The sequence below is a fragment of the Micropterus dolomieu genome, linkage group LG05 (assembly GCF_021292245.1).
Source record: "Micropterus dolomieu isolate WLL.071019.BEF.003 ecotype Adirondacks linkage group LG05, ASM2129224v1, whole genome shotgun sequence".
Lineage (NCBI taxonomy): Eukaryota > Metazoa > Chordata > Actinopteri > Centrarchiformes > Centrarchidae > Micropterus > Micropterus dolomieu.
The window spans coordinates 11,195,948-11,221,625 of record NC_060154.1 but is presented as its reverse complement, the minus strand read 5'-3'; the positions used below and the strand labels follow the sequence as shown (position 1 = coordinate 11,221,625).

General features: G+C 38.9%; 3 protein-coding genes across 4 annotated transcripts; 2 read left to right on the top strand and 1 right to left on the bottom strand.

The window, feature by feature from the left end:
• Positions 1 to 4,489: 4,489 nt before the first annotated feature.
• On the bottom strand, positions 4,490 to 14,918 carry tmem38a (transmembrane protein 38A). Its single transcript, XM_046050474.1, has 6 exons — positions 14,225 to 14,918; positions 9,314 to 9,470; positions 8,222 to 8,406; positions 7,022 to 7,109; positions 6,261 to 6,378; positions 4,490 to 5,199 (listed from the first exon to the last, which is right to left on the bottom strand). Exons 1-6 carry the CDS (start codon positions 14,346 to 14,348, stop codon positions 4,993 to 4,995), a joined length of 879 nt encoding a protein of 292 aa, XP_045906430.1. The 5' UTR covers positions 14,349 to 14,918; the 3' UTR covers positions 4,490 to 4,992.
• Positions 14,919 to 15,951: 1,033 nt separating this feature from the next.
• Positions 15,952 to 18,726, top strand: smim7 (small integral membrane protein 7). 2 transcript variants are annotated; one of them, XM_046050475.1, is made up of 5 exons: positions 15,952 to 16,108; positions 16,338 to 16,379; positions 16,482 to 16,534; positions 16,631 to 16,733; positions 18,048 to 18,726. In XM_046050475.1, exons 1-5 carry the CDS (start codon positions 16,083 to 16,085, stop codon positions 18,061 to 18,063), a joined length of 240 nt encoding a protein of 79 aa, XP_045906431.1. In that variant the 5' UTR covers positions 15,952 to 16,082; the 3' UTR covers positions 18,064 to 18,726. The 2 variants fall into 2 exon arrangements, with proteins under 2 accessions (XP_045906431.1, XP_045906432.1); XM_046050476.1 differs by having other exon boundaries at positions 15,963 to 16,108; positions 16,643 to 16,733.
• Positions 18,727 to 20,087: 1,361 nt separating this feature from the next.
• On the top strand, positions 20,088 to 25,581 carry LOC123971395 (mediator of RNA polymerase II transcription subunit 26-like). Its single transcript, XM_046050160.1, has 3 exons — positions 20,088 to 20,419; positions 22,077 to 22,151; positions 22,251 to 25,581. Exons 1-3 carry the CDS (start codon positions 20,348 to 20,350, stop codon positions 23,835 to 23,837), a joined length of 1,734 nt encoding a protein of 577 aa, XP_045906116.1. The 5' UTR covers positions 20,088 to 20,347; the 3' UTR covers positions 23,838 to 25,581.
• The last annotated feature ends 97 nt before the right edge of the window (positions 25,582 to 25,678 follow it).

Genomic DNA, 25,678 nt, shown 5'->3' with positions numbered 1-25,678 from the left:
CTTCATACCTTTACTGCAGGAGAATTTTCCATACACATTCAAAATCTTGCTCGCTCAATTAGGTTTAAAGTTATTGGTGAAAGACCGTTCTGAGAAGAAATTCAATAACTCCACAAGTAAGGAATGAAAGTATTTGCTTTAATATGTTACCAATTTATGATTTGTCCACGCTCTTTTAATACACATTATAAACTTTGTGTTTGACATGCTGCATTGCACAATAACCATTATTTTTACATTGGCTGATTATCAGTAAACACAATGTACACAAATGTATAATGTTTCCTTTAAGTAGCCTCTGACATCTGAAGTAACACAGAAAAACCACAACTCTGTTTTTATGTAAAATCTGAAAATACAACAAACCCATGTTTATGGGTTCAGGATTACAAATGCATTGTGTGTGTGTGTGTGTGTGTGTGTGTGTGTGTGTGTCTCAGTGATGGGATCAGCAGATGGTGGTTACATTCCTGGCAGTGACATTTTTTTGGGGGGTGGAGGGGGTTGGTCCTGATCACAATGATTACTCAGATTTTACAAATTAAAGTCTGTTTATAGGTTTGAGGAGTACTACTGCATGTGTGAAAAGAGTTTTATAAAACCTGTAGCTCCAGAGGGAGCTGAATGAAGTCTGATAAATTGCCTCTGGTGATGTCACTTGAGTCAGATTCTGTTGAGGCTGAATCCTCCAAGTCTGAAAATAAACTATATTTATAATATACGGGTGTGAAGTGGTGTGGAGTTAGGAAGAAGTGAGCATATCTCCTCTGTAGCCTGCTCCTCATCTCTGCTTGAGACTAGTGGCTTGAAACATTAGGCGCTACTAGCATAAGACACTCAAACCTCTCACAGAACTTCCGGTGGTCGAGTTGCATTGTAGGTAGCCGGCAGGTTTTGACAAGGAAGAAGAATGTGTGCATGATTGATTTTGATTTTGACTTTTTTTAAGCTGTCTATCTTGAGTCCGACAATGTTAGGAATGCAATGCTAAATCAGTGGAGTATTTTTTTAAGTGTTGAGCAACAGTTTAAAACAATCATGCCTGCCACAAAACATGCCTGCTGTGTTGCTGCTGCATGAATGCCTACTACATCTAAAGTTACCTGAGCAAACAATTTCTTTAACTGCTTTCTTTTAGTGTGAGATGCAGACTTAGTTTAATGAACCAAATCTCCCAGTGCTTTTAAATTGTGAGCGCTTAAATTTTGCCTCTTTCAAGAGCATTTATGTAAATGTGTCAGTTAAAATGCTAAATTTTAGACCATTAATTATTTTAGTTAGTGTAATGTTTTATAATATTATTATTATTAGGGGTCCAAGCCCGAGTGGGCTGGGAACCCGTGAATGCAAGGCATCGCGGTTCCCAGTACCAGCGGAGCTGGGAACCCTATTGTAATCGCTCGGATTTTTAATATTTTTTTCTTAACTGATACTGCGGCCTAGATGGTAACTGCTAGGGATGCCATACTCACAAGGTAGGTTCGCAGCCTCAAGAGTACCTCAGGCGCAAAAATCCGCACACTTCTACCTATAGGGGGCGCTATAAGCAAGGTCAACGCGTTTGGGCTTGGAACTCCCGCTCACGAAGGTGGATATCAAAAACCTTATATTCACGCGTTCGGGGGATCGAGCTGAATCTCGTGGTATAGGCCACGCCCATTTCCGCCTAAACTTTTTTTCGCTACATTGCGAAAACTGCTAAACCTATTTTAATTAACTCCTCCGAAGCCGCAAGTCTGATCAACACCAAACTTGGTGCGGATAATCTCTGGACCAAACTGATGAAAGTTTGTAGAGGAAATTTTGATCCCGCAAAAATTGTATTATTAATTATTAATTAATTAATTATAATTATATGCTAGCAAACGTTTGCCAAAAATGCTACTAACAGGAAATGATGTCATATTTTCACTTTGGAATGGCCGATCGACACCAAATTTGGAGCATTAATGTAGGAGGCCCCCCTGAGGGCCTGTCCAAAATTTGGTGCAACTCACCCCTAGGTGGCGCTATTTAATCCGAAGAAATTCTTCCTCTATAACCACAAGTCACATTGACATGAAACCACTGCCGAATTATTCAGCATGGTCCCCTTACTACAGGCCCTAAAGTTCACCCAAATATACCCATAGGTGGCTCTGTTATTGCAGATTAAAGATGGCAAAAAAAATCCCATTTACTTACATGCATTTTATATCTCCATAACCACAACTCTGATTGATATCAAATTTGGGCCAATTGTTCCCCATGGGGCCCTCATGACACCTGAAAAAATTGGTGCAATTCAAAAGTTGCCGCTATAATCGAAGCTGAAATACCGTCGGACAATCCCATTCATTTCAATGGGATTTTCAAACAAAGGACATTTTGCCTCATAACTACGGACCACTACCTCGCACATTCTTAAACCTTTGTCTAATGTGTTTGGGGGATGCTGCTGATTCATATGGTGTAGGACACGCCTCTGTGCGATGACCTTTTCATTTCGCCAAATCGCGAAAACTGGAAAACCTATTTTAATTAACTCCTCCGAAGCTGCAGGTCCGATCGACAACAAACTTGGCACGGATAATCTCTGGACCAAGCCGAACAAAGTTTGTAGAGGGAATTTTGATCCGACTAAAAACGGCTGAATTATAAGCTAACATGCTTTTTTGCGCAAACGCTAAAAACAGGATGTCATGTCAGATCTTACGTTTGCAATGTCCGATCTACACCAAACTCGAGGACGTTATCTGGCACGCCCTCCCAAGGGCCTGTGTGAAATTTGGCGTCAATCGGCCTCTAGCTGGTGCTATTAATTGGACATCAAATAACACTACCATAGACATACATTCATTTGACATCTCCATAACCGCAAGTCCCTTTCATTTATAACTCTGCTCATTTATTCTCCACGGGCCCCCCGAGCCGCGGGTCGGCTTGCGCTGGGAGGCTTGGACCCCGCTTACAACTGCTTGCAGTTCTAGTTATTATTGTTATTATATTGAGCTATTTAAGTTCAAGTTGTCATTCATTTGCATCTTCTACAGAAATTATCCAGTTTTCTCATGAGTATCAATAAGTTTCATGACACCAAGGAGGATAAAATAAACCCTTGGACTGCATTCTCTATACTGCTAAGATGATTTCTGTATGTGAGCTCCAACAGTGCTGCGAACATAACCAATATAGCTTTTACCTCGCTGATCTTCTCTGCTGCTGCAAGGAATGTTAAGGTTAAAGGTTGAGTGCAACAACCTCCTGCAAAGTTCATTAGTGATGCTTTATTGCTTCTGCTGCAAGAGTTTGTCAGCGCAGCAGGGGGCTTCCAGGTTTCTCAGGACGTGACCTCAGGCTCACCTCAGACCTTTACTGTCACCTCCCAACGGCCTCAGACTTACATAACAGAGAGTTTATGAAGACATAGTAGGCTAATCCTGACAAGACCAGCGGTGGTCTTACATGCATCTTAAATTGTGGAATTTTAACACTTATATTTACAGTAAGTGCAATGTACTGTATATACAGTGTTAGAAACTGTTCTTTGCTCAAAAATAATTTAAGAGAGCATTTATAACCCAGTTAGGATTGACTGCATTACAACACAACAGAAAGAGGCTTCACAAAGAGCATAATTACAAGTTATTAAAAATATAAAAGGTGATTCTGAATACTGGTGAATTTTACAGAGCTGGTATAAACCGGTGGTGAATGTAACTAGGCACATTTGCTGAAATACTTTACTTAAGTAAAATTTTGAGGTACTTGTATGTTACTTGAGTAGCTCAGTTTTATGCTACTTTATACTTTTACTCCACTACATTTATCGGACAGCTGTAGTTATTTTGCAAATTATTTTTCATATAACTTCTAAAACAATGATGCAGAGAAAATCTTCCTCTCACTTTAGTCATTTTTGTGTAGACCTTGAACAATACCTGCCTTTGTAGTAGGAATATTTCTACTTCTTCGAACACAAACTAGTTACCAGAATTTCTTTAAAATAAACTTTTTTATATTCTAGTGCAGCAATAGTGACTTATTCTCTCCTGTTTCATGATACAAATCAGGATTCATTTTTTACCTACATTTCATAAAGCAAACTGGTTTAAATTAAAACCATGGCCTTAATGCACTGCAAATAAGCTTCATTGACATTAAAGTCTTTAAAAGATTAAGGTTGTTGCACATTAAACATCCAAACACTTTATAAAGAAGTTAAAATCACATTAATGCATTAGTAATAATAACCCCTATAATACATCCAACACTATGAAACTACAGTACTTTCAGTTTAATAAAGGACCTGAATACTTGTTACACCCTGGTATAAACTCCCTGTGGTCACAGTTTTGGAAAACAAACAAACAATAAAACATGCATCTGCATTTCTCCATGCCAACTCTGAACAGTTTAGAAGAAGTATAGTGTGTTGTAAAGTGTAAAGTGAAAAGTAAAGTAAAAAAAAAAGAAAGAAAAGAAATGGAAATTAAAAACCACCACGACACAATGTTTCTCTTGATTTTATTTAGACACGAAGTTGTCTTCATCTCAATGCAAAAAGCATCAGTGTTCTTTTACATAATGCTTTACTCCATTGAATTTCTGATCGAGAGTTTGAACTGAAATAAGGTTGGGTGGACTTGAAGTAAATCACTGACACCCGGTAACACAGCTGCTGATGTGGAACAGAGGCCATCCTAAAATGCCCATGCAGCTCCTGGACGTGGATCACCACCACTCAGTGTTGAGCACAGATGCAGATGTTCACAAACACATAAATAAATTGGTTTAAAGTGTCCAGGTTGGGTTGAAGTGTGAAACATTTGCCGTGGTATTTACAGAGTTCTTGTGCTATGTAAAATGCAGAAAGCACCATGTTGCTCTAATAGAAAGGGTCTCATTTGGTAAAACATCAAACTTTCCCTAGAAAGGAATGGGAAGCCCCATCATGTGGAGGCCATGATGGAGGAGGAGTCAGATGCAGTTTCTCTCGTGCCGTGTGGCATGCTACTCGGCTTTCTTGGCCTTCCTCTTGCGAGCACCTTCGCTCAGCTCCTCCTTGGTTTTGAGAGGTGAAGATGGGACAGCAGGGGCAGGAGCATGATGGTGGTCTTCCTCAGATCCGCTGAGAGGGGAGCCGAACAGCAGGTGGCAAACCCAGGACTCAATGAGGGCGAAGGGGGAGCCGTGAGAGTGTCGGGCGGTCATCACCACCTGAAGAAAGATGGTGTCGGTTAGAAGAGATTACTCTGTGATAACTAAAGGGGAGCTTCATGAGTGGCTGTGTTATAAACTGGGCACATGGAGTTTGTAAAATACATTTTGGCAACATTATGGGAATTGTAGGATTAAAAATTTTTTGAGCTTTACTTGTACTGGGACAAAAAAATCAGGATATCTTTGCTTTAGACCATTTTTAAATTTGTCTCTCACAAGTCTGGAATACACCTTTAAAGGTGCCCTGTGGAGTAGTTCTGTGAACAAATGCAGTTATGTTTATGTGCACAACAAAGTCCTGATTAATTTCTTTTAAATATATAAAATAAATAAATGGCTGCATTTATGTAGCACTTTTATCATTTTTTTTGGTTTTTGCCCGAAAAAATCAGTAGGAAATAATGTATCCACCCCACCCACGCCCTCTGTAGTCATCACAGACAGGTCGGAGCAACCTTTAGGCTTTAGGGTTGTTGTTATTCTATAATCTCACCCACGCTCGTAGCCATTTTTCTGTCACTTTTGCTGTTTAGTTTTTTGTTTTGTTTTTTGATGATTGTAGCTATATGCAGAAAGATGACAATGACACTCCAGCCTACAAAGCTCTGATTGGTCAAGTTGTTCTCCAAGAGGTGGAGACAGCTGTCAATTAGCACAAAACAAAACCTGTATGAATCACTGAACAAATAAGAGATGTGGGCAGCAATTGAGAGTGTAGAATCAAGTTAAAGTAGAGCACAAGATACAAACAAAACAGGGAGCTACTCATAAACACACTGCTCCATAGAGCCAACAATGGTTAAAAAGTACACAGGGTATCTTTAATGAAAGAAGCACAGATAATACACAAAAGATGGCACATAATTACTAAAGACAAAATATAATACTTTCTAACTATAAACCAATGTTTTTCTGTCCTAAAATAAGCAACATTTCTTCCCTTAACCCTTTCACACTGGAAGAATGCCATCACAGTGCAGAATTCAAAAATCAGGGCTAAAAATAAAACAGAAAAACAACAATGTCAACCACCCTTCACACAGCAGCCCTGATCTTACCTTGCTTGTGGCCATGAAGAGGGTGAAGACGAGTATGAGGGTGCTCTTGGCAACCGGCAGCCAGTGAGCCTCCTGCAGGGTGAAAAGGATGGCTCCGTACAGACTGGCTTTGGTCGGGCTGCAGAGACCAAACACAAACTGTCAGTAAAACATGTGACTGCAGCAGAGATCAAAATAACAATGAGGTGAGGATTAGATCAAAATCAGAGATGGAAGATAAAAGTAACCACTTATTTAAAGCATCATATTATTTATGGAGTAAAGGTGGCAACTTCTCCAGACCAACATACATCTTTATGACACACGCTGTGAGTGTGAAAACCTACAATTGTACTATTATTTTTGCATTTTCTGTTTAGTTGAATGTTTCGATTTAAGCTCAAACGTTCCTCTGTAGTTGAACAAATTAATATAGGCTTCAAAACCCCACCAATAAAATCTTAAATACAGTGATGTGATGAAACAATCCAAGTGACAGTGACATTGTATAAGTTGGGTGCATTGCAGTTATTTAGCCAATATGCCTTTTTTGATACCACCACTAGGGGATGCCAAAGTCACAAAATTTAAATTCTGCAAACAAACCTGCTGCTGTTTCCCAAAAAGGCTGGCAGTGTTTTGTGTCCAGTTTTAGTCACAATAACTTTTAAATCCTAGTTTTGTCTCTGAGTTTTGGTTGGAAACACCTGCATGCTTGAGGGGGTGGTGAGGGTATGTATACTTTATGTTCCCATCAGCAGCAGCAGAAAACACAGACTTACAATGACATGTTGAGGATCTCATTGGTGTCGGGCCTCCACACTCCACGCAGAAGCTGCTCAAAATTGGACATGAGAGCCACTCCAGACCCTGCAAAGATAAAAATAGACAAAAAAGTCTATGTCTCGTGTGGTTGCTCTTATCTGGCTGCAGCTTTTCTTCACCATTTTCAACATGGACGCCTGCAGGGCCTATCTATTGCAGCAGAGCCAGTAGCGGGCAAGACAAGGACAACCCTTTATGGAGATTTCTGTGGACATCTCTCTACTGTTGAGTAGTTTTGCAGTGAAAAACTACAGGAAATATGTGGTTTAGGTTTACAACAAAGGTCGGATTTTGAAGACACAAGTTCAATTTTAAATAGTATATGCTAGATACAGATGAAATACCACTACATGACTTTTCACCAATTTGATCCTTCATCATTTAAAAACATTTCTGGGTTAAAACATATACATTGTTCATGGAAACATTTTGTTTCTCTCTACTTCTTCATTTACACAAAATTAATTCAAGCTAAGCTGAACTGACTTCAACTTTATTTCGTTATCTCGTTTATTTTAATCTAATTTATAACTTATTTATCAGTAATTCTCCTGTTACCTGCGTAACCTGGTTTCTCTGAGTAACCTGGTTACTGTGAACTCTGGCACTGTCTTACTTGAACACATGAATGAATGGCACATGTGCACGCTGGCATGCGCATGTGCCATTCATTCATGTGTAAATGTGGCAGCTGTGTAGTTTCCTGAAGGTGTTGCTTTCTGTCACACACTGAATGCAGCTGTCAATGCAGCTGTCGTCTGCAGGCTATCCGAGCAGCGTTAAAGACTTAATAAATTTGTGAATTAATCAATTAGTGGACTGACAAAAAAAAAAATCAGGCCACAATTTTGATAATCGATTAATCGTTTTTCAAAGGAAAAATACCCAAAACAAAACCCTAGTTCCAGCTTCTAAATTGTTAAGATTTACTGTTTTTCTCTGTCTTATTTGATAGCAAACTAAATATTTTAGGTTTAGTCAGACAAAACAAGATATATCATTAAGTGATGGAGTAAAACAACAGATTTTGGCTCTAGTGAGAATTCAAAAGCCTAAATTAAACATGACTAAATTGTGTTTATGACACCAGCTGTCCTGTAGTACCATTTAAACACATTTGCAAAACAGTGCGTGGGAGCAAGTCATTGTGAAATCACCTTTCACGTATCCAACAATGACCATGATGAAGAAGCCGTGGTGGTAGGCGTGGTGGGCATGGTGAACGCCAGCAGCAATCTTTCGAGTGCGGACGACTTCCTTCAGGGCGACCAACACCAGCTTGACAGGCAGGAAAGCCACACATTTATAGAAGAGGTTCAGTGGGCAGTAAAAGATGAGGTACCTGTGTTTGTATTTAACACATACAGAGAAAGAATGTTGTGAGTGAGGAAAGCGGGTGGTGAAAATAAATTAAATCACACATACACATACATGCAGCCATTTATTTATAAATTGAATCACACAAAAAACAACTTTTCCTACAACACCTTCGTGGTGTCTGGTCATAAAGATAAGTTTTGTTTGCCAAGGTTTTGAGAAATCCACTACTGAGATTTCTGCTGCCATGCCTCACATCCCATTTTTTAATCTCTTTTTATTTTACACTATTTGATTAGATTTTCCCATTTACTTACTCCTTATGTAAAGCACTTAGAATTTCGAATTGCCTCAATGTTTTAAGTGCTATAAACTCACCTTGCTTTGGCTTTAGCAATATTCTATACTAGATATATAGTATAGAGTATAGTCTATACTCTATATATAATACTAGCAATACCTGGACATTTTCTCTTTTTTAAAAAAGCTTTTGGCAGAAAAGTTTCCAATGAAAACTGGTGTCACTGATGTCTGTAGATTATCCTGAGAGACTGGGACAGTGTTTCTGCATTGCTTTGAGCCATGCAAACCAAATTCCATGCATTTATTGTGACATCTAAAACAAACAAAACAAACAATTCTGCAGATACAGCTGGTGATTTAAATCATTTTTAGATTTGGCTAAACTTAGACATTTTGTTCACTGGACACTTGGTATGTATATCTAAATTACTGGCCAAATAATGTTTTGAAGAGAATGGCCTCCAAACAGTGGCTGGTGGGGGATCATTTCATCACACGTATAGTCGTAAAAGTTTGATAAAACATATGAATCTAAAAAGAGATCTGATGGTCCCATGTGAGCGACATATGACCTTAACACAGAATATCATCCCTGATGAAGGGTAAGATCGTTCTGTGGATTTTCTCACCAGACACATGAAGCCAGCAGGATGTGGCTGTTGTGTTGGAAATAGTCGATAGGGCTGCTTCCAAGCATGATGTCTGCCAGGATGTAACTACCAAAGCAGTAGAGCATGGCACAGAGCCAGGAGGCCACGGGACTCCTGCGAGAAACCTCCACCGAGCCTGCAACACAGAGGAGGATCTGTCAGGGACTGTTTCTGATACACAAAATTAAAATATCACAGCATGTGGCTGACAGGGATTTTCAGTCTGTGTGTTAGTTCAGTTAGGGGTGTTTTTGAGTGAGTTTGTATGTGAAGGTTAAAATGTGTTTGGCTTTTATTAAATATCAGATGTCATCCAGTCTGCACTATGCACTGCCTGAAAGTTCCTCCATGACTGACACTACTGAAATACCATGAAAAACTGAAAAATCCCATTTTAATTGTAGATTATTTTTCCCTGCCTTAAAAACCTGGAATAATTAGAGTCCTTTTCAGTAATTAATCATAATCAATTACTCAACTGATTTATTTACAAAACAATGGTATGAAAATGGTTAATTACAGGTAAATAATTCAAACAAAGAAGAAGAAATACACAAAAACAACTGAGTAAAAAGTTTCTAAGATGCTGTGTGTACAAATTTGAAAATTTAATGATTTGATGTTTTATTTTTAAACCGTTTTGCCAAAAGAACAAAACATCCCTTTAATTTCATCACGTTTTCTAAATGTATCAATTTAAAAAAACATCTATGCAAATTAAGCACTGAATGAACTATATAATTATATATATAATATATGCTATATACAGCCTCCTCAATAATGGCCTGCTAAATCCTGATGGTCTAAATCCTGTTTAAGAAGCTTTTCAACTCATTCAACAAATGAATGTGGTAATCTTTGTTTTTTTAGAAATCAATGGAGTTTTTTTGAAAAGCACCTACAGAGCAAAACTGTTAGTAATGACCTTCAAAAGCCATTATCAGTGGATCCCTTGCTTGTCTACGTGCTGTATCTTTGTCCACGCCCAGTTGACCATTTCAGTTCACGCCCTGATAATCCGCCCTATTATCATAACCTAATATTGACTGAGGAGTCCTACCGTCATTTATGAGTTAAGTATGTAGATGTGAGCAGAATCAACTGCTTGTTTGCTTTACATGTGGTAATTTAATATTCTTTTTTGTATATCTGTCATGCTATAAAGACATTATTTGGCATATCTATGTGGAATTAACTTATTATATGCCAAACATTTATAACACATCAATATATATATATCATACCATGACATTTATACCAGTCAGAGAGGTCTGTCTACAGCCTGGTTTACTGAAGAAACACATGCTTTAAGGCAGGCCTGCAAGGGCAAATGGCGTAAATCAAAACTGGAAGTAACGTGAATTACAAGAGTTCTCTGTGGCCTATTTCTCACTCTTAATCAGTAGCAATAAAACACAATCCAAGATTTCTTTTCAACAAAATTTACTCATCTGTTAGCTGGATACCTTTTTAACCTTTCCTTGTCATTTGCCCCTTTATTCTGGAATAACCCTGCTGACAACAGACTCTATTAAAGCCTTTAAATCCAAGCTTAAAACTGGACATGGAAAATGCTTGTGTCTTGTTGGCTGGCAGGTATCCCTTAAAACTGTACATGAAAACACTTCTATTATAACTGCAATCAACAGTTTGACCACCTTTCTGTTGGGGTTCGATCCCCAACTCCTCCTGTTCCCACGTCATAGACACTGAACCCCAAATTTCTCCAGATTGTTGGTCAGCACCAGCTCGCATTACCACACCACAAAAGAACTCCATTACTGTTTTCAAAATTGTCTCTTTATTACTAAAAGTGCAGATGTATTAGCAACAAAATGTCTTTTTTATCAGAAGAATTCATTGTGCAGATGACGCCACTCAGTGTTGTAATAATAATAATAATAATAATAATCCTTATTTGTAGAGCACTTTTCAAAAACAAGTTACAAAGTGCTTTAACAAGTGTAAAGAATAATACAAAAAAAAAAAAGATAAGAGCATGAAAAAACAAAAGTATTACATTACATGTTCATGTAAGTGATACTTAACTGTTGGAGCTGGTTGAGGTTAAGATAATTAATTACTTTATATACTTTTTGGTACTTGTGTCTATAAACAGTTCATGTTTTTCATGTAAAATCTGAAACTCTAGCTGTGAAATTAATTTGTAATAATAGTAATAAAGAACAATATTTCATAGATGTATAAAGTCTAGAGCATAAAATGGAAATAAGTAGACTTATGTGAATTAGAACAGCACTTGAATAAATGTACTTCGTTACTTTTCATCACTGCAGAGGTGTCCTGGTGAAGACAAAAAGTAAGAAGGCAAATTTTCCCTCCTATAATTTCTATAATGTTGAATGAAATCTGTATGAATGTGACCATGATCACATGAGACAAACTACACAAACAAGTGTGATATGATTGTACAACTGTACATTAGTTTTCATGCGAATAAAGACACAAGCCATTGTTAAAACACTGTTAGAGACATTCAGTAAACGGAGATGCGAACAGAGCGTGGCTGCTTCACTGCACAAATCTCCAACAACAGGTGGGTGAGGGTGTCGTTGTGCGACTGGCGCGCAGTTTGAAAGCAACCTGATCCTGAGAAATACCAACCTATAAATATATTCTGCTCAACTGCTTCTCCTGCCTTGCAACTGTCAGCCCTGTCTTAACCTATGACCCCCACACTTGTCGCCCCCCGCCCCTTGCTCATGCTGACCCCCAAAACTCATTCATGTGCTCTCCTAACATGTCCTGTGATCTAGGACTCTCCACTCTGACACATGTAGGGAGGGGGGAATGTAAGATGATTTTGCCAATGTTGGCAGCATGAAACATTTGACTGTAAAATATTTTGTAGATATGAAGTAAGATAAAGGTATACAGTTGCAGTCGTGACATCAGCGTTGGTAGCCACATGTTACAGTTCGTCTGGATGAAATAATGGATTCTAACACAAAACACACACACGAATGCTGATAAAAACAAGCTCTCTCTCAGTGTTTATTCTTTTCATTTAATACAAAATACAACAAATGTTTCAAAAGAAAGTGAGCCACTCCCCTTTACCTCAACTACTATGAGAAATATGAGTACCAGTATAGTGATACATCTGCTTTTTTAAAAACACTTTAAACTTTAGTGACAGTAATAACTATGTTTATGCATAACTGTATGCATGTGTTTACTCAAATTAGCAAATGACCGCAGATGGGACTGTTAAAAGAGTTCTCCACAGATTTAGCATTGCACTCCTTTGACTTTGTTGGACTCATGATGGACAGAGATATTGTCTTTTCTTACTCCCACACATACTTCTTCCTTCTCAAAAAATTCCACCTACATTACCCACAATGCAACGTGACCACCAAAATTTCAGACTTAAGATTCAGGTGTGTTACACTAGTACCAGCTAATGTAGCCGTGCCGTTAGCCTCAAACAGAGATGATAGAGGGCTACAGAGGTCTAACAAACTCACTTCTTTCTAACTCCACACACCCAGCTTTTTTTTTTTTTTATTCAAACTTGTATCTTCAGCCCCAACCAACGCTTTATCAGTCTTTGCGCAGCTCCCTCTAAGCCACAGTACCCCCCAAGAACTGTGAACATACTGTGATGCATTCAATCGGTGTAGTTCCCCTTTAGGTTTACTTTTTACACTGTAAACTAGATCAGATTAATAGAAATGTTCATTTCAAATAGAAAATGAATTCATTTTTTACTTAATTTAATTTCCTTTGGTAGGACACCAAACACACTGAGTTCACCCTCATAAACCTAAATGCTGACATATGTAGATTCTAGAGTCATATGAATTTTAGAGCAAAAGAATAATCATATAATATCTATAATAGCTGTTATACTATATCAACTTTCTTCAGATAGCTCATGCAATATGAAACAAGTTTCCAAAAGCCAAATGATTAAATTGTGGACACACAAAAGTGTATTCATCTGACAAGAAGCTACTATTTTGTCTTTACTGCAAGTGAATGGCTCCAACGTCCCACGGGTGTAGCTACAAAATGCACATGATTTATGTTAAAGAAGCTGTTTTGGGAGGATTTGATGAACACCGTACAGGTTCATTTGAAGGTGTAACCTTTTCATTTATGAGACGTTTGGTGCTCCTACTATCTTCACAGTGGGTTCAACTGACATCAAAATAAAATGACTGAACTTTAGTGTCAGAATAAACTTTCTCCTCAGTGCGGCCATGCTTATTTTAAATAACACACCCAACTGCAGCCTAAAAGTGTGCAGCAGAGGGGCTTCAGACACCCAATGACAGCATCTATTTCAGGATCATCTATTTATTGCCTACATCGCTGGTATGCACAGGCCTTCTCTTGAGTTTCATCCTGCTCAAACTCTGTTGCTCAAAGGAGTTAAATCTTGGAAAATATCAGGCTTTACCCAAAGCAGAGTGGTTTAATCTAGTCCAGTGATTTCCTCAGTGTAAACGAGGTCAGACTGCTGCATTCCCACACACCAAGCAAGCAGAACGGCAAGTGCTCCTGCTAGATTTTATGTAACAGGTCATGCTTTATAAGGACAGGCTGCTATACAGAAAACAGAAAGTCCCAATAGGGACATTACAGCAATGCATAGGTTTAACACAGAGAAACAACTGTAGGATTGGCTACTTTATATTACATGCACATTCAATTTATAATACAAATATAACCTGACAGATAACTTATACGTTTTTAACTTAGGGTTTGACGTTAATATTGAATTCTCATGATAGAAATTGTTATCCTAGATATATTTGTACTTTGTATTGTTGTTAATAAATGTATGTTAAGGCAAAGGTGTGTGGAAGAAAGAAAACAAATGCTCACATAGCACAACAGAAACACGTAAAACACACTCACCTGGCTCATACTTGAGGTAGAGGATGGACACGATGTAGTAAGCGAGATCAAACACAGGAAACATTCCCAGTTTGGAGAAAATTTGGGCTAATTCGCCCAAATTAAGAGCAGCCAGCACTTCCATGTTGCCTGTGTGATAAAGACTGAATCCCTGTGTTTGTTTGTTTTTTACTCCAACCTGCGCAGTCTGGATCAGAAAGCGCCCCCAACCCGGTCCACCGACTCTCCACCAAACCTCCCGGTCTCGACAGTGAAAGAACTGTGACACTCAAGCGCTCCTATTAATACTCATCTCCACAGCCCCGGCATCATCATGGTGTGCGCACCGTGCCAGCTGCTCGGGAGGTTTTAACGTGTCAGCTTGAAATTTAAAACAGAAAACAAAAGGCTCGCCCTCCTGCGTTCATGATCGACATACTGATTATTGTCGCCGGACCACAAGACGCTTTAAGAGATTCGGGAAACACAAAGCTCGAAACAACTGTCCATGCTTAGGCCTACTCCGGACGCAGATTCATTCGCCCTCTCATAAAATAAAATAAAAAGAATCCTACAATCCGGATCAGATCCTGTACCGAGGCTGACTCAGAGCCAAATGCTCGACTCTAATCCCAATCAGCTCGGCAGCATTTGGCGATGTCACCGGCTGTTTATCCTTCAGATGATGCAGATGTGTTGCAATTAAAGGCGCAATAATTCCAAACTTATATAAGTAAACAACAACACGATCTTTGTTTATTTTTAAATTTATTTTATTTAATTTTTTTGCTTTTCATTCTTGAGAACAATAATCAGAGCAACCACATAGCCTAACGCCACCACCAGGGGTCTCCAAAGCCACACAATGTAAAGACCTAGCATCTCCAAAATGTCAACTTTGTCCTTGTTTGAGATGAGTGAAAATATATTTCTCATCCATCTGAATGATCCTTCCCACCATTTACACCATTATTTTGAGCTTTTACCTTCAGGAATTTGTCATAGACAAGTAAAATATAGTTTTCCTAGCTGCTCTATACATTTATGGGGTTTTTTATAACTTGCATATGAATCACCATCATGATACTGTAATAACTAGGTCTACTTTAAAAAACAACATATAATAAAAAAAAGAATCACATTATTCACATTGTAATTATCATGAAATAATAATTTAACCTCCTGTGAAATATGTAGCCTACTGTAATTTTAAATGATAGATTTGCAAATATAACAATTTTAAATAAAGAAAGTATAGGTTACTTCCAAAAAGTCCCTAAAAATGTTTTAACAGATACTGATGATCTGTCATATTGTTTGTTGATATTATTGTTCTTGATTATAGTCCTGTTAGGCTAATTACTTGTTTGTTTGTTTAATTTATTCTGTGTAGTGAAATTAAAGACAGTTAAATTCCTAACTAGCCTAAATAATTCACCATTTTGACATTACTATAATAGCCTTAACAGGTTTGATAGATGTCTCAACAACGTTTATATCATTAAATGTTGTGATTCGAGTTTTTTTAAGTAGTTATTACAGTATTATGATGGTTATTTCATATGTAACAGTTGTTTTTTTTTAAAGCAACCAAAGAAACAAAAGAAAATCTTCCTCTGCCCGTTATTACCTATTTTTTGTCTACAGGAGGCGCGCGTTGCTCGAGTATGGTTTAAAAAATTGACGTTACTGGCACAACTTACTTGCTGATATCTGCCCCCGACAATGCCCCTTACCGTAACCTTAACCAGAAACCAGAAACAACCTTACAGTCTAACCTCAGGGCAAACAAGCGCCTGAGAACACTGAAACGGTATTGGTCTGTCACCTGATTACGTGGCCGAACGCGGAAGTAAAGCGTCTCCGTGATGTGAACAAAATGATTGGAGATCTGTTGATATTCGGGTAATTGGTCCGGTTTCTGCCATATTTCACATACATATACGCTTTTATTTAATATAAATGTCTTCTCTGAATGTGTTATTGTTTACTGTATTGTTAACGTTAGTTAAGATTGCTGTGTATCAAGCTAGCTGCGTGCTAATGCCAGCTCACCAGCTAACGTTAGCTCAGCAGGTAGCTAGATAACACCATTATTCTACCTGTCAACGGTTTATCTATCTGTGCTTTCTAGGACCTTGCTGGTGAATGCAGGGGCTGTGCTGAATTTCAAGCTGTAAGTATTAAAATCATAGTGAACCACCGCTGCTTAAAACCTCACAGTAGAGCTACAAAGCAAAACAAACAAATCAGCCGGTTAACTGTGAATGTTTTACAGCAAAAGGAAGGAGTCCCAAGGATTTGAAGATGAGTCCAGAGCACCTACAACAGGTCTGTATGTGTGTGTTAAACAGAGAGAAGGGTGGGGGAATGAACGAAAAATTGTCACAGGTATGTTCTCAAAGCACTGCTACAAAAAATGATCAGTCTGTCTTTCAGGTGACAACATCAGAGAGTTTCTGCTCAGCCTGCGATACTTTCGGGTCTTCATCGCTCTATGGAACATCTTCATCATGTTCTGCATGATTGTGTGAGTAAAGAATCTTAGTTGATGCTGGTTATGTAACTGTACAGATGTAATGGTTGGATGTGATTGTGAACAGGCTGTACTGTGTGGAGAAACACTTCATTTCTTGTGCTGACAATATTCCCCAACAAAGCCCATGAAAAGACCAAAACCAACATTCTCAAGTATAGCTTGTTTGCTTTTCCCTTCGTGCCATATAGCTCCTTTATTGTACATTAACTGTTAAAAGTATTAACTGGCTGACATGTTTCTTTAATTCAAGAAACACTGTATTTTATTTTGTGTCGTTCTCTCGTGCACCATCTTGCTGTTAATACTCACTAAAGCAACAAATGTTTATTAATCGCTGCATCCGAAAATAGTCACCAACAAATATACAGTTTATTCTGTTTGTGTAACATTTGCTAAAACCTACATTGGCCAGCTGTTTTAAGAAATAACTGAGCCCTATATGTGACACCTGTTTGAAGAGTTACGCCTTCAGTAGGAACCATTGGGCCTTGGGGTTGAGTGCCACAGATTAGGTAGGGAAGTCAGAAAGTACTAAGAGACACAGTAATGCTCTTTCAGATTCTGTGGTTTTATGGGATTTGTTGACAATATGAAAAACACACAGTAACACAAGCCTTATCTTTAAAGTATAACCTCTTTGTTGACTCTCTGACGCTAGTCGGACAGAAATGCAAACCCACGTTTAAGATTGTGGTAAAAATTTCAGATGACACCGCAACGCTTGTCGCTGAAAAATTTTCTTCACTTAGGATGGGGTATGTTTTGGGGTTAAAGCGATAATACAAATGTAAACAAAAATGAAGTCTCACTCTTACTACAAAAAAAAAACTTGAACTTGATATCACTCACAAGTTAATTGACATGTCTTCCAGTACGCTGACAAGTTATTGTTTTCTGATGCTGTTTTTTGACACCACTAATGTTTGTAGTGCAAATACATTTTACTAATGAAATAATGTTCCTGTCACATTATAATATGTTAATAAACACAGTTTTATTTACACTGAACAAAACTATAAACGCAATACTTTTGTTTTTGCCCCCATTCACATTGAGCTGAACTCAAATATCTAAGACTTTCTCTATGTACACAAAAGGCCTATTTCTCTCAAATATTGTTCACAAATATGTCATAATCTGTGTTAGTGAGCACTTCTCCTTTGCCGAGATAACCATCCACCTCACAGGTGTGGCGTATCAAGATGCTAATCAGACTTCCAACTTCTGATTTCCTACATTTCCCTGAATACCTGGGCTGTGAATATGTTGGTTTTCTAACTAGCTGAATGTTTTCAATCCTCACAGATTGTTTGGATCATGATCAACATTTGAGGCTACCGGACTTCCACCAAGATGGACGCTATAAATGTCTCCTTAATAAGACTTTGCTGTTCTTCTGGACCTTTTTAACTGTAATTACGCTTCATTTTCTTTGAGCCCAAACCAATCTCCTTGCTGTACAGAAACATTTTGTTGTAGCTGTAACTGCACCAGAACCCCTGCCTTTGCTGAATATGTGTTGTCTTGTGCGCTTGTGCTTCATTGTAGAGCATGAGCTGTTTTCTCCAGCTTGTCAGTTTACTTATCAGAGAAACACCAGTGTTGAAAGCAATGGACAGCCCTCCCTTACTAACAGGATGTTTTCTGTGGCTTGTTTCCTGTGTGTCATCATTTAAGGATCTTGTTCTGCCCTAAAACCTCACATACAGTAATCAAATCTGGTGGTGAAGCTTGGATCCAACAAGACAAGATCACTATCACATAATGAACTCTAAATCTCCTCTGTTTGTGATATATGGCACAAGCATCTTAAATTTTACTCAGCTGCTCTTGTGAGTGTCAATACAGAATATCTTAATTAAGCTTCTCAGATTTCAATAAAATGCCATTTTCATTTACTCTGGCACACGTTCTATAAGTAAATGTATATGCACTATAATGTAAATGTATCCTTATTTTTAGCAATAAAAATGCTGTTTTCTCATTTGATGTCTGTTCATTGACTTGAATGGTTGTAACTGTCTATTGGTATGAGGTATGCACCAATCCAATTCTAACTTCATTAAGCGAATCCTATCAGCCATGCATGACTGATACACATCAAATACAGTTTCTTTGTCAATATCATTATCTACAATGAGATGAGGACAGAATGACTAAATTTAATAAAAGCAGAATGGTTTTCCATATATTTAAATTTTGCTGTGAGGACCATCCTCATTTCCTTTGTGTGTTCATAAACAGTATGTGTTTCAAATAAAAACAAGTGATTAATATAATCAGTAGCAATTAATGTGTGAAACAATAATAAACCAAATTTTGTAATATATAGAAAGGGATTAATAGGTAGGTATCTCAGCTTTGTACAAAATAGCAACCATGCAGTAGTCTATTTTTTATTTTTTTCTTCTTCCAACTGCATTGCAGCGAAGCAACAGTGCCATCAAGTGACAAGGCAAGAAAATACGAAATTGACTCAAAAGATGATGGGTGAAGAAATACAGGACGAGAAACAAAGAAACTGAAAAAAATAACAAACACATTTAGTAAAACATTTTAAAACGCTGGGCGCAAAGTAATCGTAGATACAGATACAAATAAGGTTAAGATAGCTGTTGTTAGTTAATGAGGGTGAAAGAGTTGAAACAGTGTTGAATTTCCTTCAAAATATAACAAAGACATTACATTTGTAAATGTGACATTTTGCCACAATGACAATTAACCTTAGAAGGGGAAATTATCTGTATAGTACGACAGAGTATTCGGCCACATAAAGGAGAAAATAATTGAGGATGATGATTTTTAAATTTATTTTGCATTTCGCGAATAATGTCGAGAATAAAGTCAGCATGTCAAGAATTAAGTCAACTTCAACTTTATTCTCGTCATTTCGACGTTATTCTCGACATAAAGTCCGGAAATGGTAACCTACTCCACATTGTTTCTCAGTTTATTCTGGAAATGCAAAATAAATTAAAAAAATCTTAATCCTTTTTCCGTTAATGTGGCCCTAATACTACTTTGTAGTATAGTTGTATAAATAGAAACCAAATGTAATATATTTGAAGGAAAGATTAATTAATATTATATAACTATGATGTCTATTAATGTATGTATCCAAAATACATTTAACAAAACAGTTTCAGGTTGCAATTCAAAGACATCACATATCGTTTTTGGACCTCTGAAGGGAAAAACATCAACGTATAAATCCATCTTAAAGAAAGAAGGAAATCCTGCGCTGCACAGACCGCTCTATTGTCCACGTTTTACGCCGCAGACGTGAAACAATCGGTTACGTAAAACCCTCCCATCATGCTTTGCGCGAGCGCTTCACAAAAAGCCCGACGAGCAGAGCGAAGAGGAGGAGGCTACCAGCGGAGGGGGGTAGCCGATTCCCGGAGAGGATTTTCTGTTCACGTTGTCCGTATCATCAAGTCGTGACGGCGGCGAACGGAAACAAAGATAAAAGCACCATAAAACATGGTGCCCACTCCCGGAGAAGATCTTCCGTCGGGCCTGTGAGTGTCGGCAGGTTTCCAACCGCCGCCTCTTCGGGGGATTCTGCTGTCTGAGTCCGACCTGACCCGCGACACGGCCAGGCGATGACAGCGGCAACAGCCACTCCGCAGGTGATGAGAGACCGGCTTCTACAGGCCATCGACGGCCAGAGCAATGTGAGTATATCCGCTAGTTGCCAAAGGACGAACTGGGCGCAGACAACAAGGCCAAGCCGACCCCGGCTCGCCTCGGAGGGTTTTCAAAGTGGGGGCAGTCAGTGAGTGCATGCCGAGTTATTATTTGTTCGCTAATTAGCTGGCTATTGTCACCAGTTAGCGAAAGTGGCAGGTATTCAGGAGCCGGGCTGCTAACTAACTGCTGTTGGCTAATGTTCATGTGACCAAGTTAGCTTGTATTGTACACTGAAAGGCACAGTGCTTCAGGAGTGGAGACTTGCTAAACTGAGCTACCAGGTAGGAAGTGTAAATCAGTAGGTAAGTGTCCTTTTTACTTCAATTGTGGTTTCAGTAAGATCAACGTTTCACATAGATAAAAATAACATCTCTACTTTTACCCTTTCACAGCTGATGAGATTGCCAGGATGTGTTACAGCACTGTTCACAGACTAGCAAGATCCATGGTACAGCCAAAAAGTAGAAGTTCAACACTGACATTATAATGCCAAACTTTTGCATGTAATGTACCAATGGCATTGTCAGTCATTGAAATCATAGCAATTTCAAAGTTACAACATTTTCTATTTATGTAGCTCAATATCATATATCACCTCAAGTGGCTTTACCATCTGTACAACGAGTCACACCTTCTGCCCTAAATAAAAACCCTTTTAACAGGGGGAAAAATGGAAGAAACGTCAGAAAGAGCAACAGAAGAGGGATCCCTCTCTCAGGACGGACAGACATGCAATACCTTGAATGTTGTGTGTACAGAATAGACCATAGTAAAATTACAGTATGGATGATCAGGATGACAAAATTAAAGATTATAAACGCATATGAAGAATGGATCCAGGCAGCTGAGCTGAGCCACATGACTTCTCCACGCTTCAATCTCTTTTGACTTAACTAAAGCTAGAGATGTTGTTTGCTAACTGAGAGAAATGTAAGTATGACTGTGGCCGTACACTGCTGTGTTCAACAGTTTAAGCTTCAAGGAGCTAGTATGCTTGTTCCTAGGTATAGTCTAACTTTTGACAGACAAACTCTCTGCTGGCTTAATGGATGGCCGATATGAAATCCTTTTATCATGATAACCACACAGAAATGTGACACCTGATAAACCTAGAAGGCACTTAATGACATTGATGCTAAAGTCCTAAAGAAAATCCAGTATTGCCATAAAGCAGTCCTCACTGATTTGTAACACTACCTACCAGAAATATTAAAGGGTTTGCTACCACAGTATAAACAGTACAGTAAAATGTCTGATAGTGGACAGATCTATCAAAGCAGGACCAGATTGAATGGACCATTATGGTCAGCACTTTTTATTCTATCTTACTTGCTGATCTGACTTGGTCTTCTTTTGGGATACAATGGCACATTTGCATGTAATCTTAGTTTGTCATATTGAGCCTGAAACCAGTATGAGTACATCATGTTTTGACATACAGGTGCACATTTGAAAGTCTATTCAAATTATGCCTCACACTTATAACAGCCTTTCTTTTTTTCCTCTGTGGTATTTATGCGTATCGGGCCTATAAGGCTCTGAATCTTAAACTGTTACCCCTACGTAAAAACAACTGTACTTGTAATGCTGACAAATTCATGAAGTCTCAGGATAGTAATTTTTTTTTTTTTTTCTCATCAGATATGCAACATGGTGGTAGTTATGGAGGTAATCTCTTTTTTGGAGAAATATCCTATCACCAAAGAGGCACTGGAGGTGGGTTACATTCAGACTACAGTATATGCATTTAAGATAAAACAATTGAATCCTGCCATGTCACAGCGGCTTTTAAACACAGATCTTATCTCATTAAAGGAAACCCGTCTTGGCAAGCTCATCAATGATGTCCGGAAAAAAACCAAGAATGACGATCTTGCAAAAAGGGCCAAGAAGCTCCTGCGAAACTGGCAGAAGCTGATTGAGCCAGATAAAGCTGAGGCGTTGTCCAAAGGACACATCAGTGCGTCGTGGTCTTCCAATGGTGGCGCTCATCCCTGCATCTCCGCTCCAGCTGCCACCCCGCCATCAGGTAAAACAGGGTCAGAGTTGAAGAACAGAAATGACTTCAACAACTGCTACTCCTTGAGGGTGGAAAAACTGAGCAATAGGAAACGTAAGGGTGACCAGAAGGAAGGACAGCTCTTGCCAGCCAAGATATCCAAATCAGCTCTAAATGATAAAATACAAAACTCCAAACAGCTGTCAATCAATGGAATTGGCGGTAGCTCTGAAATATTTACAGATGCACGTGCACATTTAGACAAGCCTTTAGACAAGGAGATTTCTGAGCCTTTGGACAATGACAGGGTAAATAAAATACCTGTCAATGCTGTAAAACCTCATCCAAGTGCCCCAGGAAACTGCAAGTCTCCTAGCACTTCTTCTTTGCTAAAAGCATCAGTTCTGCAGAAGCAAGCCAGACAGGAGCAAGCTGCCTCCGGGGGGCAGAGTGGACCCAGAAACCCACGTGGTTCCTTGCACAGTCCTCAAACTCTAAAGCAGGAAGCTGGTGTCAAACAACCTGCAGCACAAGCACAGAGTCTTTCTAGCCCCACTGTGAGCTCTGGGTCTGTGGACACCTCTGGGCTAGGCCCTTCGCCTCAGACTTTCAGTGTCTGTGTTCAGGGTTTGCACACTAGCGGTTCATGGTCTGTTGAATTGGACTCTAAAAACAGGCCTCCCAATACATCTCCTCACAACTCCTATACCTCTTCCTGCAATGATGGGATCAGTTTGCAAGATGATGGTGTTGTTAGCAATACAGGGAAAAGGAAAGGACAGAAATACAAGTCTAAGGACTGTGTGGTAAAGTTAGATGGACAGACTGTAGAAGACAGCACTAAACCAGTCAGGTTAAAAGACAGGAGACTGACATTTGACCCTGTAACAGGACAGATCAAACCCTCCTTTCATAAGGAGTCTTGCCAGGAGGGGGAGGTCAGACTGAGCCACAAACCTGAATCTCAGTGGTCAGAACAGCCGAAGCAAAATCCACCAGTTTCTCCCAGTCCCTTCCAGCAAACGGACTGGAGAGAGCTGTCAAGAAGTGAAATCATCCAGTCATATCTTAGCCAGCAAAGCAACGTGCTAACATCATCAGGCGCCCACACCCCTGGTGCACACTTTTTCATGACAGAGTTCTTGAAAAAAGAGGAACACCAAAATAAAGATGCCAAGAAAACCCACACGTTGGCACCAGAACTCCCAGCCAGGGATTTACCAGGGGTTAGCAGAGAGGTCATCAATGAAGACCTGAACAGATTACACACACAACACTGGTCCGGGGTGAACGGTTGTTATGACACAAAGGGGACTTGGTATGACTGGACGGAGTGCATCTCCTTAGACCCACATGGAGATGAGAGCAGGTTGAACATACTGCCATATGTGTGTCTGGATTGAAAGTTGCAAGCTGCCTTTGTCTTACATCGGAGCAACTCTGCATGTGTGGAGGCACTTCATTTAAGTGTAAGCTGCTGTTATGCACCATAGGTGAAAGTGGAGTCAATGTGCTGCCTCCTTGGGTGTAAGTGTGCATGGAGTACAGGGGTGTAATCTGTGTTTTTATCAGGTTTGCGTGGGGACAGCGCGAAGGAAAAGGAAAATGGCTATGCATTATCTGACCATTTAGTTGTTGTGTTCAGTAAGTGTACAGATTAATTTTCCAATACCTGCCATTCTTTGTATGGGAGATGACATCAAATTAAACTGCACAGCTACATTTAATTTGTCTTATGTTATTATCATGCCTCGTGGAATGTGACTTTACTGAAACTTTCTTTATGTTTTAAAAAAAACTGACCCTATCAACTTTTCAATAAAGGAGCAGTAAACTACATAAGTGGAGAAGACATCAAACAGATAAATCTACCAATGAGGTTGTTGCTCATGCATCTTAACAAGCCTGTTTAGCTGCAAAAGCTAAATAATCGTCTGAACTGGAGCTTCATTGACTGACACCACAGATGTCTTTTTATTCTGCTAGGGTGTCTGCTCTGGGGTTATGGTTAGATCTAAGGTAGCTGTTGGATTTTCCAGCCCCATTTGGGTCTCAGGTATCAACTTGGGCTGGAGGCAGTCAGCTTCAACTGTCCTGGAAGTAGATGTGCTGCTGTCAGTTTAGTCAGCCTTCTGAGTATTGGATGGACAAGGATTACTCTTTGCCTGGGCTTGCAGTGCATCGAAAATCATGGCGACAAGGTACCACCCGCTCCTCTCAGTGGGAAGAGTAAGAGTGCGTTAGCAGAGCCATCGACAAACTGGACAGTGGCAAGGACGCCGTTCAACCGTACATCTTCAAGTAGCTCATTACCATTGGTATTAACAACTATGAACTTTTTGTGCTGTGAACATTTATCGATGCACATTTTTAGAACAGCGGTTCCCCCCCACTGCACAACCGTCTTGTGGCAATTTTTTTTTGCTTTTTTTTTTTTTAAAGCAGAAAGAATAACTGAGAAATCACTATTAAAACATTTGAATATTTTTCTTGTGTTGTGAGGTTTGAATACTGTAAAGTGACATGAAACTGCCAGATGTGACCATGCAGTTTGAGGTGAGAGTAAGAAAGGCTTGTATTGGGCTAGAACAATACACACTGATAGAGAAATGTGGATGTCATGTATGATATTTATTATATTTACAGATTCATTTGAGATTTATATACATGTTCAAACTACACTAAATCATTTTTTATTAATTTCTTTATTCAGAATTGGTTCAGTGATGCAGCAGTGATTTTTTTCCAAATGGTTCCTGCTGACACACCAACCTACCTTTACACAGGAAACTATCCAAAAGGACACATTTTGATAATGTGAACTAATTTTATTTTGTACTTGCCTTTTCCCTTTACTGTGTATTTAGGTTGTAAAATATTAATTCAAATGGCAGAGCCGATTATGCTACTAGCTTGCATCTTTGTACTGTCAGGAAGAATATAAATTGACATGCTGGATAAAGTACTTAATATCATTCCTTTTAGATATTGTTTGCCTTATGGAAACCTGTGTTTTCCCTAAAGACAGAGCCTTAGTGAATGTACAGAAACGAACATTTTGTGTTAAGTCAAATGCAGAAGAGAACATATTTGCTACTTAGTCCTTTATGTGGACATGTTATGTGTTAATAAAAAAAACTGAAGGAATTGTGATTGTCTTCTTAGTGTTTATTATGGTCTCTTTGCAATTACGCTCATTAATCAAACTGACAAATGAATTCCCACAGTGCGGGATATGTGCTGG

Bases quoted from the DNA above. Each gene is read 5' to 3' on its own strand.
- tmem38a (XM_046050474.1), bottom strand. From the start codon at position 14,348: ATGGAAGTGCTGGCTGCTCTTAATTTGGGCGAATTAGCCCAAATTTTC. The intron at 7,110-8,221 runs GTGATTTCACAA...TTATCTTTGCAG, and splicing joins CATTGTTGGATACGTGAAAG to GGTCTGGAGTGGCTCTCATG. The intron at 6,379-7,021 runs GTAAGTCTGTGT...TGGTCTCTGCAG, and splicing joins GAGATCCTCAACATGTCATT to CCCGACCAAAGCCAGTCTGT.
- smim7 (XM_046050475.1), top strand. From the start codon at position 16,083: ATGATTGGAGATCTGTTGATATTCGG. The intron at 16,109-16,337 runs GTAATTGGTCCG...TGTGCTTTCTAG, and splicing joins GGAGATCTGTTGATATTCGG to GACCTTGCTGGTGAATGCAG. The intron at 16,535-16,630 runs GTCTGTATGTGT...AAAAATGATCAG, and splicing joins GTCCAGAGCACCTACAACAG to TCTGTCTTTCAGGTGACAAC.
- LOC123971395 (XM_046050160.1), top strand. From the start codon at position 20,348: ATGACAGCGGCAACAGCCACTCCGCAGGTGATGAGAGACCGGCTTCTA. The intron at 20,420-22,076 runs GTGAGTATATCC...TTTTCTCATCAG, and splicing joins CCATCGACGGCCAGAGCAAT to ATATGCAACATGGTGGTAGT. The intron at 22,152-22,250 runs GTGGGTTACATT...ATCTCATTAAAG, and splicing joins TCACCAAAGAGGCACTGGAG to GAAACCCGTCTTGGCAAGCT.